This window comes from Hetaerina americana, unplaced genomic scaffold (genome assembly GCF_022747635.1).
Source record: "Hetaerina americana unplaced genomic scaffold, ioHetAmer1.1.p SCAF_3, whole genome shotgun sequence".
Taxonomy (NCBI): Eukaryota; Metazoa; Arthropoda; class Insecta; order Odonata; family Calopterygidae; genus Hetaerina; species Hetaerina americana.
In genome coordinates this window covers 75,430,278-75,449,058 of record NW_027286874.1, presented here as the reverse complement: position 1 = coordinate 75,449,058, position 18,781 = coordinate 75,430,278, and the positions used below count along the sequence as shown (strand labels likewise).

At 40.6% G+C, this 18,781-nt stretch overlaps 1 protein-coding gene across 1 annotated transcript in view; it reads left to right on the top strand.

The window, feature by feature from the left end:
- Positions 1-72: 72 nt before the first annotated feature.
- Mipp1 (Multiple inositol polyphosphate phosphatase 1) overlaps positions 73-18,781 on the top strand; it is a 105,448-nt gene continuing 86,739 nt past the window's right edge. Inside the window, exon 1 of the mRNA XM_071588136.1 lies at positions 73-420. Within this exon, the coding sequence (XP_071444237.1) occupies positions 240-420 (181 nt within the window). The 5' untranslated portion in view covers positions 73-239. The remainder of the gene's footprint in view (positions 421-18,781) is intronic.

The window sequence follows — 18,781 nt, the reverse complement described above, 5'->3', positions numbered from 1 at the left end:
AAGGAAAAATTACGTCATTATTCAGGTATTCAACTTGGAGGCGTCACCTAGCAGACAGTCCTGCGCCGGAGATGTTGCGCACACCTTCAAGCCACTCTCCCTACCCTCCCCACGCTCCGAGCACTGAGCATCCAAAATCGCCAGTTTCCGAACGCTCCGATCAAGGGACCACGGGAAAACATAAAAGAGTGGATTCCAAGGGGATTAACCGACACTAATTTTGAGTACAGAACGTAAAAATGTTCTGCATAAATCTGAAAAAATATTCTTTGCTCCTTGTTCTGTTCGCTTTCGCGCAATTGCAATTTATTTATGGTGACAGATACTGCTACAACAACGACCAAGACCCTTACATTCGCTTTGCTACGAAGACAGCCTACAACTTTGTATTTGACGAGAAAGATCCGGAAGAAGTTCCAGGTAAATTATTTGTATAGTTTTTTGTGGATTGAGAGAGTGCTTTGGGAAAATGTCGAATTAAAAAACATTTAAGTAATCATTTTGTTACTTCACTGTTCTCGAAAACTTTTTTTATTTCTCATAAAAATTTGTGTGTGTTTTTTATGACGATTTTCTATTTTTACAAGTATTTTGATATTTTTATTCCTGTCAATTTGGTCGCGATTGAAATGCTTTTAAAATTACACTGGATTGCCCGTCACCGCGACTGAACTGATTTCCCGCCACGGGACTAAGCACTCGAATTGATATGAAAATATATTAAATTTGGGAAGGTTTAAGGTCAAAAGTAGAAAAATATCAATCGGGAGTTTGGGATTAAATGTGTATTTTTATATAGTTCACTACTAATTCCCATTTGGTTGCTCGCGAGAAGGAGTGAGCAATTTGGGGAAATGACTTCATCGCAGGCATTTACGTTTGACAAGATTTACCGCCTTTTTTGTCTTTGATTTAAGTGCGTTTTAAAGTCGTCTTCTTCACGAACCCAATATCCCCGAAGCATACTATTTTTTTGATATGTCAGTGTATATATTTGCGTAATTGGTCGAGGTGAAAGTGCAGTGAGTTTCGTTTGCTTGCAATCAGGAATGCCATGAGGGCCCTCATGCAATTTCCCTCCACCACTTTTGCAGAAATAATTCTCCTCTCCTATTTGCGTATGGCAGGGAGAGGATTTTCTATTACAAAATTATTCGCTCTGACCATGCACCAACCAAAATGTTTTTCTTTTCTTAAAGGTGTGTTGTAAATTTTCGTGTAAGATTTCTTGCTTTGACAGAAAGGCAACTGGTGGTATTTTTTTTCTACTAGTGTTTCTCGTAATATTTTATTGGCGAAACGGCAATCCGTTGTTCCAACGATGTTAAGTAAGCATTAATTCATTGCCCATGTCAAAAAAAATCGGTACCAAAAAAATCTCATTCTCTCGCGGGTCCTGTCCGGCAGGGCTGTTTTGTTTTAAATTCAGAATTACATTACTGGGTTAATTTTCATATTTTACCTCCCGTTTTTTTCCTCATGATTCGAGTGTGTAGAAATTACATTTGTTTTTGTTTTAATGGTGAAGTTATTTCATCCATCCTAGTTTCACTGTTTTTTCGTCTAGCCCTCCTATTTTTTTTATTAGTATCTTTACTCTAGCCTCGTTTGGCAACACGGGTGTCATAGGTACGCTTGAAATGATGAAATAAGGGAGATGACATAAAATGTGCACCACACTTTTAGCAAATTAAAGGTTGTAGTACTACCTCAATGAAAAATAAAAATTCTTTGCGGTTCACCGGTAATATAGGAAACATGATGCATCCTCAATTTGGATGGGCAGAGCACTCCAAACCGGAAAATAAGGGAAGGGGCGGGGAGAGAGAGAGAGAGGTCAGTGATTAAGTTACCGAAAAAGGTCTTGGACCACTTAATCGGAACTTCTCCGAATAAATTTCTTCCGTACGGCATACGCAAGTCCTGTTGTATCAATCAGCTCACCATCACTCGGTTCCGAGGTACTCGGGAGGCGGAAGAAATAATTGAGCTGGAGGTTTTAAGGAAAAACGGGGGAAGCTTTCTTCTGGCTTCCCTCGAGAAAGGCCGACCGAGTCGAATCGCCTTCCCTCCCTCCTTTCGTACCTACGCATAACGCAGCTGCCACGTATGTAGGTAGTCCGCATGAGGACGGCGCGACCTTTGCATTTATTGAAAATTATTCATAATTTACTCTCTCGTGGAAGATTATCGCCGGTCGGAACGAAAACCGAAAGATCACGTTCGACCGATGACGAATGATTTCATTGCTACGAGCCACATAGTAGTTCAGACTTAAGTATTTCCGACGCCGTTGGATCTTGAGAAAGTGGCGAAATCTAGACGAACACACGTGGAAATCGAGGCATTGCGTTTTTGTTTGCGTCCATTGTTGACAATCGTGAGAGAGACACGTAGTATTAGGAGGTAGCTCAGGTTATTCAACTCTCGCTGTCTATCTACTAGATGGTTAATGTATTTTTCGTAGGTTCCCAAACTAAATAAAACCTTTGACCTGTTGAATGCTAAAAAAATCGTCTCGTGAGTGTTCATTCTTTTTTTTCGTGTTTGTTGGTCGAATAGAAACAACTCAAGTGGCTGTTTTTTTCCTGCATAATCAATGTGTAATACTCACCTTAAGGTACATTTCACGTCGTCCAATTATAAGTGAAATGAACGGAAAGAATGCAACACGAAGGTTTATAAGTGTCCTAGTGAGGAATTGAGTAAGGTCGAGATTTGGCGGTTGTTGATTATTCTGTCTTAACAACGGCAAAACATAAAATATCCCATAATTACGTTTCCGTTGGCAAGAGTTTGTTTATTTTTCGAGCGTTTCTCGTTACCGTTGCGTTTATACTTCCAAAGGTCACGACTGATTCCTTATATCAGTAACGCATCAGAAAAATGGACTCAAATGCTTTGATTTATTACTTTTTTTTAAATAATAATGAGGTTAAGTGCATATAATCAAATATTTCAAATGCGTGACCTTGTGGAAGCGATGTTTGTACATATTAAAAGAAGTGACAGAGGTGGTACTTGTGCGTTACATATGTTTAAAGTGAAAATTGGAATGGTTTCGCCTTCTTGAGACATCTTCTGGTGAAAGAGGAAGGCCTAGAAAATGAAGTGATGCCGGTCAAATTCGTTTAAATATATATACTGTGCGAAATGACTATTCCCGCCACTTTTATGAATATATCCACATGTTATTGAATGACAAAGTAAGAAATATGGGGAGAATACCTAATACTTTTGGAGAAGTTGAATACGCGCCATCGCCTTCAGGTCAGGTTCCCCAAGATCTTAAAGTTCTTGAACTCATACTAGGGAGATGCCAGGGTCGCGGAGAGGCGATTTCCTGTTTTCCGAGAATCTCTTAGAACCCAGAAGAATATCAATCTCCGAAGGCGAGTAGCTCATCTCCGCTCAACGCCTCAAACCATTCTATCGCATCCGGTGACGTCCAGTTAAGACGGTCCTTAGGGTTTCCTTCGCAGCCGAAGCAATCAGCTAAAAGACCTCTGGAGCAATCCTGTGATTGACCAAGGAGGGATTTTAATCGAAGTCCCACGTGTTAAAAACCGTTTAGGGAGTTCACCTCCCGATGACCTCATTTTCGTCATCACGGACAGAGGTGCACCACAAGTGCTGTGATGGAATTCGTTGAATTTTACATTAACGTCGCCAAGTTCCTTCTCGATATTTCAAAGACAATCACATATTCCTTCAAAACCGGAGCCTCCTTCGAACATATTTTCAATAAGCTCACTTAGTACTGATAAATGTTACGTTTCCCAGTTTCACGCCGATTCGACCAACCCAGAAGAATTGTTTATCCAAGATGTATTCCGTAAACTGCCAGGCACATAAGTGCTTTCTCTTAGTTAATTAACAGAGCTCGGATTTTAACAGGTTGAGCTTAAGAAAATAATCAATGAAAACTTTTATACCGAGCGTACTTTTGTTACGGCTCGGAAACTTGGTCTTTGACATAATATGATAGGCGTTAATTGAAGACCAAACAAAGGTTATTAGTATACTACCTTGATCAAAAAGTTCCCGGAATAACCACCGTGTGGCGCTCCCATCGTTCCGATTTGAGTTCTGTTTTTTTTGTTAAATTGGTACATCTGTTGTTGATATTCCCTTTAAATCTTAGTGTCATAACTTGACATTTGCAAAAGTTACGGTCGGTTTTCGGTATGTCCATCAGTGCTTCCTGCGATTTTTCCATTACTTCCTCTCGGCTGCTAAAACGCGTTCCCCGTAATGGTTTTTTAACTCGATTGAACAGAAAGAAGTCACAGGGAGCCAAATCAGGTGAATTCGGTGGCTGTTGGATGGTATTTGTTGCATTTTTCGTCAAAAAATTACGAATAATGATAGCACTGTGCGACGGTGCGTTATCATGGTGCAAACTCCACGAGTTTTCTGCCCACATTTCTGGTCTCTTTCGGCGAATTGCTTCACGCAAACGTCTCATAACGCCCAAATAATACTCTTTGTTTACTGTCTGGCCTTCTGGCAAAAATTCATGATGCACTACACCGTTGTAATCCATGAAAACCGTCAGCATTGCCTTCTTTTTTGACTGAAAACGACGTGGTTTTTTTGGTCTCGGCTCATTTGGTGAACGCCATTCACTTGCCTGATGTCTGGATTGCGTGTCGTACTCATAAACCCACGTCTCGTCTCCAGTAATGATCCTTTTGATGAATGTGGGATCGGATTCAGCCTCGCAAATCATGTCTTTTGCGACGTCAACACGGTCTCTTTTTTGCATGAAATTGAGGTCTTTTGGCACCAACTTTGCTGCTACACGACGGAAACCCAAATCATTAACCACAATGTCTTGGGCGGATCCATAGGCAATGTTCAAGTCCTCCGCTATTTCTCTGATGGTTAATTTGCGGTTATTGACCAACATTTCTTTTACTTTATCAATTTTTTCACCGACTTTCGATGTCGATGGTCTGCCACTGCGTTCATCATCTTCGATTGACTCACGACCACTTCTGAACCGCTCGTGCCACTGGTAAACGACCGTTTTTTTTAGAGAATCGTTGCCGAAACACTTTTCCAACATTTCCTACGTCCGTGCGCCACTAAATCCGTTTTTACGCAAAATTTAATACAAGTTCGTTGTTGCAAATTTAAATCCATTTCTGAAATTGTAAAAAATCGCCAACACACACAGAGATAGATGTACTCTTGGCTACGTAACTTTTGCAAATTTCAAGTTATGACACTAAGATTTAAAGGGAATATCAACAACAGATGTACCAATTTAACAAAAAAAACAGAACTCAAATCGGAACGATGGGAGCGCCACACGGTGGTTATTCCGGGAACTTTTTGATCAAGGTAGTATATTCTATTGTTTCAGGCTTCACTTCGTGGAAGTAATTGATATCCATTATTGAAATAGAAAGAAAGACTTGTACTTTTCCACAGATTTTATTAAACGGCACGACGCGTTTCACCGACTTGCGGCATCATCAGGTACAAATTTGCAAAACAGACAGAGCAAGCATATATACCCTCAGGACAGAGTGGGGGCGGGGAGGGTTGGAAGGATTTGAGGGGGGTGGGGGCTCGCAGGTGCGTTGATGGATTGTTTTGACCATTTCCAGGCTAATTTCTCGGAGAGGAGTGGGGAGGGGTATGGGAATAATTGGAAAGGGAATGGGAAAGGTTATTAGGTTTTCGAGAGATAGAAATAGAGAGTAACAATGAATTAAACGTTAATATATCAGGCCGAAAACTAGAGCAGGTGAAAGTTAACCTATCTTATAAGGGTTTTGAGCGAGATGCTTTAGGTATATTAGGGGCATTAGAAAAAGAATTGCGTCAGGCAAAGAAGCTTTCATAAGAAGGGAATCGATGACGGGGACGCTGAATAAGGATGTTAGGAAAGATCAGTGAAAACTTTTGATATTGAGCGAGGTTTAGTATGGCGCGGAAACCTGGTCATTGAGGAGAGATGATAGGAGTAGATTAGAGGTTTTTGAAATGCAGGTGTGGAGAAGGATTGAAAAGATGAGAAGTGGACCGAAAGGAAAACAAACGTGGAAGTGCTAGGTAGGCACGGTGAGGGCGGAGGGAGGATTATTGGGTGGGGTGCACAGGGGGCAGGAAAGGTAGATGCAGAGCATTTTGATTGAGCATGGGATGTTGAAGACTGCGATCGAGAGGAGAACGTTAGACAAGCGAAGGAGGAGGAATAGAATAGGCATGTTGAACGGATTGAAGGAAGTATGCGGGATTGAAGAGAGGTTTATTTTAATGTTGGATGTCAGGTTGTGTTTTGTTAGGAGAGGTAATGGAAGAATATATCGTTATTCAGTCTATGTTCATCAAAAACCTACTTCAAACGCCTTTCTACCTAAAATATAATTTTGTTGGCCGAAAGAATGAAGAAGCAAAGCCAAACCTCAAGAAGACTAACTTAAACCGCCACACCCACCTTAAGACGCAAAGGAAAATGCTATTATAACCTTGAGGACAGCCATTACTACTCTCCGCGTGTTCTTAGTATACAGAGATATCTGTATAGAGATAAGGCACACACCCATGACTGGAGTAACATAGAAATATTCGCCAAGAACGGGATCCGAGCCTATCGCCTAAGCATTGTCCCTTAGGAATTGCTAATCTCTTTGAAAATCATTCACTGCATGCCTGTGAAACTCTTGGATGGCTTCCGGGGAAATTGATGCGGGTCAATGTTGTGTTACCTACGCGTTTCCTGATCTTTCATGGCAGCGTTTCATACTGTCACGGTTGTTTTTGTGCCGAATAGCCGTGGGACGAACCCCGACATAAACGCTTTTTCATGGCGCCGGTAATCGTCCGCTGATTTTTCCTTCACGGCAGCTAGGCGCAATGAAAGTTGTCGGACGGGTGGAGTGAAGTTTCAGCGTAACTAACTTCATAATAGTCTCGCGATTATGAAGTTAGTTCGATTATGATTCATCCTGGTATCAATCCAGTGCTCAATATATGAGACTACTGGGAACTATTTACTGCTCAATCTTTCATTGTTGAGAATATGTTTGAAACTTATGGTGGGCTGTGTCTATGTATCCCTCCGCTGTGTCATCTACGAATTTCGACGCTTCATCTATGCTGAGGTTAGAGGTTTGGAATGATCCAAAAACCTTTAAATTTACATGTCGGAAAAGCGGCGCAAATCTACACGAAAGAATTTTTTACTCGCGCGTAATAGGGACACTTTTCATAATTTTTAGGAAAGTGTTTACAGCGAAATGTTTCCCTGTGATTCATATTTGTGGCCGAATCCTTGACATTTTTACTTCTTACCGGAGAGGTTTTTGCTCTCTCGATTCTACTTTTCAAGCAAGGAGATAGAAATCGCGACAAAAATCGATATGATGGTTCCCTTCGATGTACAGTCCAACACGACCAAACGTGACACTGATGATGAAGTTACCAAAGTCTTTTGTAAGTCAAATCAAAACTCAGTCGAAAATTTATTTTATTACACATTCCAGGAAGGGAGTTCATATGCGTACACTATACATCGGGGCGTCCTTAATGTGTGCGTGGCCCCGGGAAAATAAATACAATTGTCTACATTAAGAGTTTGATTTAAAAATCAGAAAATCTATGGATGCATGAGATGTATATGGTGATGTATCGATTAAACTAACAAATATGGTTGAAAAGACAGATTATTATTTATTTTTCATTTAAATAAGGTACTCACGAAGTTTTTCGTAATTCGATCGGTGGCCATTATTGTCTTTTTTTTGTTTTAATGTCGTAGCCTCATAAAAGTGTAAAATTTTTTTCGCTGCTGTCCTTTTCACGAATGTAGAACACGGAAGGCAAACTTGGTACGCACTCGGATTAAACCATTATCCCGAGATAGGGTGCGTGTATTCTACAGATTTTGCCACTCCTGAAACACGCCATCTTGTTAATCTGGAGTGGTTGAAAATTTGTTGTTTGTTGCCATGGGCACAACTGGGAGAAACTGTAGCCAAATAACAAATGCTTCATATAGGAGGTAGCGCTCCAATCCATTCCAAACGAAAACTAAGGCAGGTGGTAAGTCATAAAATATTTAGTGAATTCCTCACTTCGACTTGTGTTGTAGTGACGATTACCCTTCAGTACGCTGAAGAGGGCTACTTTGTGGCCGAAATACGCGTATTCGTATTCACCTTTCTTATCCTCTCCTTTTTTACCTTTTACCCCTTTTACCTACCTCATTATCCTTTTTTACCTTTTATCCCTTCTTGACTTGTGGCGCTAGCCAACTAATTTCATTTTTACTTTGTTTAGAAAGGTAAACTGTTTACGGCTATTGGAGTTTCACATTTATTATATATTACTAGCCGTAAGAGCTCATTTCTATCAATATTAGATGGGGACATTTAATTGTGGCATATTCCTCAGTGGTCTAGCAAAAAAGCCCAAGCCCGACACATACATGTATGTTTGACTCGCAATATTAGTAGTTCGTGGGGTCAATCATTAATCAAAGCAGAGGATAAAATAATAAATTACTGATTATAAAAAATAGAAGAAATTTTGTTATTAAAAAATAATTTACTGAATATAAAAAAATAGAATAACTCATTGCGCATTAATAATTAGTGGACATTGTTTTCGTTGATGAGGTATAATAAAAATACGAATTTTTTATATTTTTTCCGACTTTTAAAATCATTCTTGACTCCTCCCCTGACCCAAATCCGCACTTCCTTACGGCACCACGTTGAGAAAACACTGCTTTCATCTCATTTGCAAATGCACTCAGACCCTTCATCTGCGAAGTCACTCTCCGGGTTAGTAAATAATCTCAAGCGGAGAGGAATGCATCGTAAAACTTAACGGAGAAAATCACCGGTAGCTGTCGACGACTATCTGGTAATCTAAATAAAATGGCGATCTCCTTGATTTCCCTAATAAACATCCACCATTTTAATAGCCATCAGTTTTGCATTCTTTTCCAAGAATTTGGTACTCGCACAATAAATATGCCGCCGTAAATTTCAGTGTATCCATTCGTTCCAGCAATAATTGAAGGTAGGTCACATGCGAGTGGTATTTTGAGAAAATTAGCTGCTTCAAACATGCATAATTACAAGTATAAAAACATTTTTTCACGGCATGTTAATGTTTTTTTCCATTGCGTGGAGTCGGATAATTTTTCGAGATTATAGACGCTCTGTTTTCATTCGCGATGATTTTTTTCCCGAGAACCATAAAAATATCATATTAATCTTTTGGCTTCGAGTACCTCTTTTGTTATATTTCCGTCAAACGCCCGTTATGGCTGCCTGTTAAAACAATGGAATGACGGATGATAATCCAATGGCTAGGGGGAGGTGAGGAGGTAAAAGGACGCTTGGATAGGAGAGTTCGATACATCATCGGATTGCCGACACCTTCCGATGTGACTCACTTCCATTTGTTGCGCTTCGTCACAGCACTCTTACGTGATCCGTGATCCCTGCATGTGGCAACGGCGCTCTTGGAAAGAGAAGGCCATTGTTCTGTCGTCAACTATTACGCGTTCGAGTTGTGTTTGATGACGTCAAAACGGACAAGCGGTGGGTGCTGCATCCTGCATTTATTCAATAGCACTCTCGAAATAAACGAACGGACGCCAAGGACCGAAAGGTTTGTGGGAGGAAAACAAAAATTTGACTCATATGGCGTGTTTCAAATACAATGACGTCTTCGATGTCCTGCAATCAAGATATCAATTTTTAAAAATTCAAAATTGTCGAAGATCGACGATCGGTAAAATTCGTAAAACCCTGTTTTTGATAAGCTTAGCAGTGTATTAAATGTATTAGGGCAGCTAGGTTGGGAATCACTCACGGAGCGAAGTTTAAATTAATAGATTAAATCTCTTTCATAAATTGAAATAAGGTCTCTTTATCGATGATGCTTAAAATGTATTATTAGCCCCGTCGCATTACGGTGTCGGCGGAGAGATCATGTAAATAAAATTATAGAAATAAAATGCATAACTGGTAGTTGATTAGATGTCATTTTTCCCACGAGCGATGGGGGATCAGATTGACGTCATTCGAGCTCACTATAGGGGTAAGTAGTTGGGTGTGTACTCACCCCCTGCCACACGCCCTACCGGTGGCTTGCGGGCTACCATTTAGTAAGTGTATCATAGTTGCAAAGTCTGCATATTCAATACACCGATAAGTTAAACGCTGAAGTACGTATGTAGTAGAAGGGCAAAAAATATAGCAGCTAAAACAGTTTATCTATCTTGGAAGTGTTTTGACCAAGATGTTCGAATTAGAAGAGACGCAAGAAGAAGAATTGCATTAGGCAAAGGAGCTTTCACAAAGAGGAGGGAGTGGATAACAGAGTGATTGAGTGAGGATGTTAAGAAACGATTTGAGAAAATTTTGAATGTGGCACGTGGTTTTGTGAGGCACGGAAACTTGATATTTAAAGAGAGATGATAGGCGTTTTATTTTAGGCTTTTGAGATATGGATGTAAGAGAGAGTGGATGGAGAAGGTGACGTGGACAGAAATGAAAGCAAATGAAGAAGTGGTAAGCATGGATTTCGAAGACTGCGATAAGAGTACCCTCATTAGGGAAAGTTAGGCAAACGATGGAAGGGAACGAATATGGATAATGCTGTTGGACGGAATAAAGGGAGGTAGTAAGTATGCGGAATTGAAGAAGTGCAGGTTAAGACACGTACCGCTGCTGCTGCGTAACGAGTCGACGTAAACAAACGCAACACCTCTCGTTTTAGTCGTAATATGTGTCGCTAGATGGCGCACTGCGTCTCGTTTCGATACGTTGAACTGTTTGTGGAGAATAAAATCCGTCCGATCTCTTTTTTTTATCACACCTCGTATACGTATTTTATGCTCTTCTGGTACAAGATTTGTATCTTGTTGGAGTTAGCTAGGAAATGTAGGGATATTCAGTCTTGTGCCCATCCAAAAACCAATCTTAAGCCGGACATAACCGAAGAAGAATGATGCAAGTTGCAAATTCAAATTACGGTCGATGATTACGGTCACCTAGGGAGAATAGACGAGAAATTCAACCCCGCATATATTATTCCCTTTCTCCTTTAGCCCTTTGGATCAAAACGGCAGGAAGAATGACACACAAAATTTACAGTTTTGTTCGCTTTGTCAAAGTGCTCTTCTGACTTTTCCATTTGTCTTAAATCGAGCGGATCGGCTGAGTCACCTGAATTTTACTGAATCCTCGACAGCGAGCAATTCGTCTATATTGGAATAGTAAAACGACGATTTGGTGTAAAAAAAAGCCTGAAGCTAGATTCGACACAGAGGCATATAATTACGAAAATCCCACAATGAAATTTTATAAGAGTGTGCCTGCAAAAGATTGGTGGCATTTGTTTAGAACTCGCCTTTAAAACAGCTGACACAAGAAAAAAAAATCTCGGGCGGCGGAGGAGGAATTTCCGCGGGAATTAGTCATCTTCGGGATGACATCATCGATGTCATTTGAGAAAATCCTTCGCATTAAATTTTTTTTCCACTTGCCGCGATCGAATTTCCTGAATGCTTTCGGTCATCCTACGCGATAAAATTCACGTTTGATTTACGAGATCCGGCTTTCTGCTTCGCCTCCGACATCTTCGGGTCACTTTTATCCGAAGCCATCTTTCAATATAGAGAAAATAAACAAAGAATACATACTGAACAATTTTTTTTCTCGGAGGTTGTAAACACGGGATGAATTCAATCGATTTTGAGGCTTGGCGAGTTTTAGTCTGTTTTATTCTTTTAAACGGAAAGAAGGACTTTCAAAGATCTCTAGAGGGAAAGAAAAAACCGTTGGCCATGCGAAGTATCCCAGGAACGCGTCCATGGCACGTGCGTGAATACGTTTGTGAAATTTCAACCCATCAATGCAAAATGTTGATAATTTTGCTCGGGTTGCGATGGCAACATTACGAATTCGATTTTCTCGTGTGTACACTAACGTGGAAAAGAATTGATGATAATAGCTAAAATTGTTTTTTTTATTGAAGTGTGACCAATGTGAGACCAGAAATCTCAGCATTTTGGTAAAAATTACCATTTTATCTCAGTGGATTGCATTGATCAACAGACGTTGATTGACGATCATTGATGGTGAATGTAATTATGTTAGGTATATATCTGTGGGGTCCTTATGAAGTTGGATTGGTTGTCCAATTAGGTCGCGTGCAGTGTGGAGGCGCTGGAGTTGTAAAGCGTTTTAATGATAAACTGAGTAGCGCATCAAGATTATAAGAGGAAATAAGTAAGGTGTAAATCGCCCACGGAGCGAAGGTTAAATTACAGGTCAAAGATATTTTATAAGCAGGAAGCAGGTTTTTTTCAGCGATGATATTGGAAATGTATTATTAGCTCCATCGTACTACGGTAGAAAAGATCATGTTAGTAAAATTAGAGTGATTAAGTGGAGAACAGACGGATTTTTAAGGTGTAATTTTTCCCACGAGCGATAAGGGATCAGCATAAAACTATCCTAATTTGTTTGAAGGAAGGGGGAAAATATTTATATTTTTTCATTCCAAGTAGCCTCGTTATATTAACATTGTTTCATCTAAAACTATTTTTTTTGTCCTTCATATTTGCATCAGTTCTTCTAACATGCGTAGAGAAGTATATATCACTTATAAACCGTATTGTAATTTATCATGATCTACATTGTTTGAATTATTTTACGAATGTATTGTAAGTAAAAATTATTAAAAACAAAGTGTTTGATTTTTCATTCTTGGTGTGAAATCGCCACCCCCCTGCCACACACCCTAGAGGTGCCTTGCAGGATTCCCTTTGGACGAATGAACAATGTCCTCTCAGCGTTTAGTTTCAATTGTCCACTCGTTAAGAGTGGATTCGGGAATTGGTCGCCACGGTCGCCATGAGTCAGATGAAGATCAACAAAAGACGTAAGAATTATCGATCGCAAGGTGGGATAAACGCTGCGAAAGAAAAAAAATGTAAAAATATCTCGACTTTTAAAGTTTGAACGTTTCCTCGAGGTATTTAGTGACTTTTACATCTGTGGACTTTGAAAAAAAAGTTTTGCATCGCTCTTTATCGTGAAATGGCGAATATGGAATGAGAGTGGAATATCGTCGCTTCGGCAGAGGTCGGAGTTTTTTTCATCCAAAAAGATGGGATGCGTCAACCTCGGAACTCCGCGCTCGTGGAGTCGAGTGCCACTTGCCTGAGCGAGCGAAGCCTCCCGGCGACGTGGGAAAGAGAGGTTGCCGACCTCCTCCTCCTATCTATGGATTGGAATGGACGGAAGGGGAAAGTTTTCGCGGTGCAATGCGTCCTTGTTTAGGGCAAATGCACGAGGACACTGGAAAACGAGGTGAAATCCAACGACGGAGAGAAAAAAAAACTTTCTGCAACCGATTCTCCGCGAGGAGGAAAGCGTCGCGCTGGTTCGATGAAATGAAAAAAAAGCCTACACACATGGTCAACCTAGGTCAAAACATCGAGTAGATTGGACTCTCAACGGAAATTTAAGAAAAAAGTTCATTAATCTACAGGGTGCGGCGCTTAAATCCGGACAAACACGCGTTTCCTAGAGTGAGATATCCTTGCCGGGTTAGCGAAACCTTCCCCAGACCTCTCTGAAGCATTATACTTAGCCACAAAATCGTAAACATTTGATCTGGGGTACCAGAAGAATCGAATTATAACGCTCAGCGCAAACACTTTCGATAATAGCGGCTCTTCGATTGTACTCCGCACTTGTACGTAACATCTCGGCCATTTTGAGGTTATGACTGTTTACTAGATGCCTATGGCTTTCAAGAACGCCAATCGCGGCATCCAGTGGAGCTACGATATGGCGGGAAATTCAAAATGAAATTTGTCCGGATTTAAGCGCTGCAACTTGTACTTTGACCGTCATGTTTTCCTTCCCCTGATTCAAGTATTGTATCAGTAAAAGGTAGTAATTAGAGTCAGAAATGGCCAGTGTTATAGGAACTCAAATTCGTTGCAGCCTATTCATCATTATGATGAGTATTTCAATCCAAATATTGATTCAATGTGACTGTGCATTCGTTTCTGTTCAGTGTAGAGTCCTCCACACCCCCTGATAGCTTCTGTGTTACGTCCTTTTTAATTTATCCTATCTACTCTTGGTCTCTTGGTCCTCCTTTACGGGATTTTCCCTTCATCTTTTTCTCACATTATGTTTCTAATCAATCCATTGCGTCTCAAGGTGTGTCCAATACATTTCTTGTTCTTCTTTCTCCCAATATGGTGGTGACCTAACAACCCCCTGCCATACACCTATGCGGCGATTCGCCGGTTATTACGTAGATGTAGACTATTGTCCTCTTTTCCTCTCCTGCTCTTTTACACACTTCCTCGTTTCTCACTGTATCTGTCCATTAGCTCTTCAGCATTCTCCTTCCTCCAGCAGCATGTTTCAGAGTCTTCAATCCTTCGCTGGTTCACTTTTCCAATGTTCCATGCCTCTACTCCGTAGACTAACATGTTCCATGCGAACGTTTCCACACACCGTTTCTTTGTTTGCAACCTCAGGTTCTTTGGACATAGTGGTACGACTTTTCTTCATGAACCGTGACTTGAGCCATTCTTTGTTTGATTTCAATCGAACTTGCCCCATCCCAAATTATACTGCTTCCCGAGTAGATGAAGGACGTCGCTCCAAGTTGCACTCCTCGAATTGTGATGTCTACCTTCAGCTTCTTCTCTCTTTATCACACACAAGGATATAGTTTCTTCCTTGTTGATTGATGCCCATGTTACATCCTCGAAGTAATGGAAACATAGCATTGAGATGTGTTTGCAGGTCTTAGTCTCGTTACTTCTACGAGGTCATCCAGCCTGTTAAAGCTGCGGAACTCTCCGCCTTAAAGGGGATTTTACGCTATTCTAACTCAGTTACTGAATTTAGCACCGAAATCTGCATGCTTAAATGTTAGCTGAAATCTAGGTCTTAAGTCTCTGGTGAATCCTTTTAAACAATCCAACTTTCCGCTAAACTTTCGATTTTTGCGCGTGCGCAATAGCTTTTGTTTTGATTTTGTCGGCGGTAGTGTTTACATTTCAATTCCAAATAGCATTTAATAGACGTCTTGTAAGATCTCATCGATATTTCTGACTAGGAAACGGTTTTCTTATTAGGGATGGAGTTAATTGACAAGCTATCATAATCCCGAAGACGGAAAAATGAAATTTGGACAAGGAATAGGAGGACTTTTATTTCGAAAAAAAGATTGAAGACTGCTAGAATAATGTTGAATCCGGCGCTAAATTCGGTAGTCCCTGGAAACGGTCCCGCTCTCATGTATGATTACTATAGTATTGTAATCATACATGTAGTAATATGTACTATAGTATGTTGGCTGCAAGAATCGGAGGGAAAATGAGTATCGTATGTTTATATTTGTTTTCAGTTCAGAGCATCGTTTTCAACTCATTTTATCGAATGCGGTTCCACCATTTTGATCGATACAATTCAAAGTATCCTTATTTCAGTACTGAAATAAGCATAGTGATAAACGGTCTTAAATCAGCACCATAGCATTATTTTAAAGTTATTTGGGGTCATGGAAAAATCTACCTTTAATGGGCATGACATTGAACAATTTTTTTTAATTTCATTACAATGTATTTAAATAAGGAACGTGAAATTAATGATGGAGATGTGTGAGTTTTCTCACATCTTCCCTTAATTTTACGTTCGTCTATTAAGACAGGCCCGCCCAGTGGCGTGGTGATCAAGGTATTGACAATTCCTCATATGTTCAAACTTGCCCAGCATCATACATAATGCATCCATTGTGTGGGATATTATTGATGATGGAGAGTGCATCCACGTGGGTGGAGCTAAAATACGTATAGCATTGATTGGCCGGTGCATATTTCATTCATTTAATTAGGTTTCCTCGGGACGTGTCCACTTTTCAGGGTCACTCGAGGATGTCCGATTGGGATATCGGTTATTGTACAACATATCGTATTTTGTAAAGATTGATTCAAGTGTTGTATCAGTAAAAAGTCAGAAATTAGAGTCAGGAATGGTCTGTGTTATAGGTAAAGAGATCTGCCTCCATGCACGTTTACTTGGATGTGCTAATTTCACATTATGTCGTTGTATTATGCACACGACGTCCTCTTTCGCGACATGGTCCAGTTGAAAGACTTAAAAAATAGGAGATCTAAAAGGAACGCCTCCATACTTGCTCCGAATTTTTAAAATAATTATTTTGACCATAATTTTCCCTGGAGAGTAGTGAAAAAAATCTATTATTGGCTCTCCATGGAGAAAATATTTTCTTTCCGGGACCCCGTAAGAGAGATAGCCAATCGGTCAACAATTGTGAGAAAACAACTGACTTCTCCCTCCGCGAATCACTCCCAACTGGGTCGATCGGATGCCGATGCTAGTACGGGGTGATCTCATGTGTACGCCCACAGCACTGGGTCGCAACCTTATGGGGGCAGGTTCGCGGCATATCGGCGACATAGGCCGGGCTGTAGTAGTGACTGATGTGGCTTCCGCACAGAAGGCGGAAGAGTAGGGGGTGGGAGGTAATCCCGCTCGTGGAATATAAATCCCCTTGTGGACGACGCGGAGTCGCATCACTGCCCCCATACCGTTCCAACCCCTTTAATGTCTCAATAATCCGGATATCCACTTCCTCGTCGCGCTAACTAGTTTATTTATCAGAGCTAGACATAGACAGAGTTAACGGAGAGAGGGATAGCCGTAACAACACAGTCACGTGACATCAACATACTTCGGATGGTGGTTCGCAAATCGCTTCCATTGCGAAAGTAAATCTTGAGCCAAGATTACGATTATCAAGCAACTGAATTATTTGCGAGGAGAATGAGTCGTTTATCGAACAAAACCGTTTTCCAAAGAAAGGATGCGAAAACTAGTAATATAAGAATAATGTTACTAAATTTTACGCTACACTTTGCGGTTGTTATTTATTTTGTTTTCTCTATAGACCACCATGGCGCTAGTATCCATTACGCGAAATACAGGTATTATCTACTTCTACGTGTTAGGGTAACAGAGAATTCATGAGTAGTCATTATGAGTCTCAGCGACTTGAAATATAGATAATATTTGGCATGCTCGATATTAGCGACATAGCGGTCAATATGCAAAGCAAAAAAATAAGAATACAATAAAGCCCAACATATAATTTAGTTACGCTATTCTTATTATACTAGATTAGTTTTCGCTTTCTTTTTCCATAAGAAGGTCTTTTTGCGATAACAAACTGATACTTTTCGCGAATATTTTGAGTAATTAATAATCTTTTTTTTTGTGGCGCAAAAATTATTTGTAATAGAAGCAATTTTCGAACCATCGCCCAAAACGTTCCAACGTCACGTGACCGCGCTGTTGTCGCTTTTTCCCTCTAATTATCCGTGAGCAATGGGTGCCCACTCTTTTACCTAGTTCTAACTCTATGGTTTTACATATGTCGACGGTCTATGTTGAAGAGTGAGTACATAGCACAGTCCTCCACCATGGGTGGGTGAGGGCAAGAAATAAATTCTGGAGGGCAAAGAACCTTTGAGGTCGCCTTCATTAAGTTGTCGCTAACATTTCCCTACCGTTCCCACAGCACCGATGTTATCTGCAAAAACAAAATTATGAGTTTGCCGCCGAGCGTGGGATAGCTGTCTTTTCTTCCGAAAAATCATTGCTGGCGTCCTCGTGTGTTTGTGTGTGTGAAGAAAATTACTGAGAATTGGTTCGGCCAGTCTTCTTAGAAGCTGGCGACCAAGTGTTTCTCATTCCTATCCCTCTGCTCCCTTGACCAGTTACGCCCTCATCCAGGGCTGGCACTAAGGGACTTCACTATGACATGCAATTCGGCAACATTGTTTTACGTGACGTAAGCGGGCCGACTTGCACTATCATTGGTCGGGCTGCTGCTACGCCAGCTTCCATTGTTGGGGAGAGGGATAGAGTTACGACAAAGAGTTCACGCGTGGTATTTGCAGAGATAGTGAAATATAGCTTGATTTTTCGACCTGAACTTCTAAAAATTACATGAGAGTATTACCTCATAATGTTACAAGCGTTGAGATTACACAAGATTGCCGGGTCCAATTAAAAAAAGGATTCTAAGCGATCTTTTTAGGTACATCGAGTAGTTTTTCTCGTATGATGCCATGCCCCGAGAACCGAAAATTAGGATCACTCCCCAGGGTTGCCACATTTTCATGTCGGGTTCTGATTAACAGTAGGTCATATCTAATCCCTTATAGAAGAATATGCGGGTTAGCCTTATGAAAAAGCTATGTGTCATCAGACGGTTTGCTGGAAAATGTAATAAAAAAAACTAAGAGAGTGGTGCTACTTCGCTTTTGTCAGACCGCATTTATAGCACGCGCCAAGTGTCTGTGAACCATGGGCGAAAACGCTGATCAAAGATTTGTTGATAAGTTTCAGATCATATCCGCAAGACTTGACGAAAATTGCTACAAGATAAGAATAAGAATGACGAGTAAGCCGGAGGACTTGGGCTGGGAGCCCCTTGTTTCACAAAGAGAGCAGGCAAGACTTTTAAAAAGGTGAAGGTCACCTGAATTCTCTTGCGGCACCAAGGCAATTATTATAGCACCAAATTAAATTGGTAGGTTCGACCACTTAGATAAAAAGAAAGGTATGTCCTAAGAAGGATCCAGCCATGCAATATTTGGAGAAAAATAGCCTACCTAAGACAATTAGGAGGCCTTAGTACCCTTCGAAATACTCCACTTGGGACCTCACACACTTATCCAAGG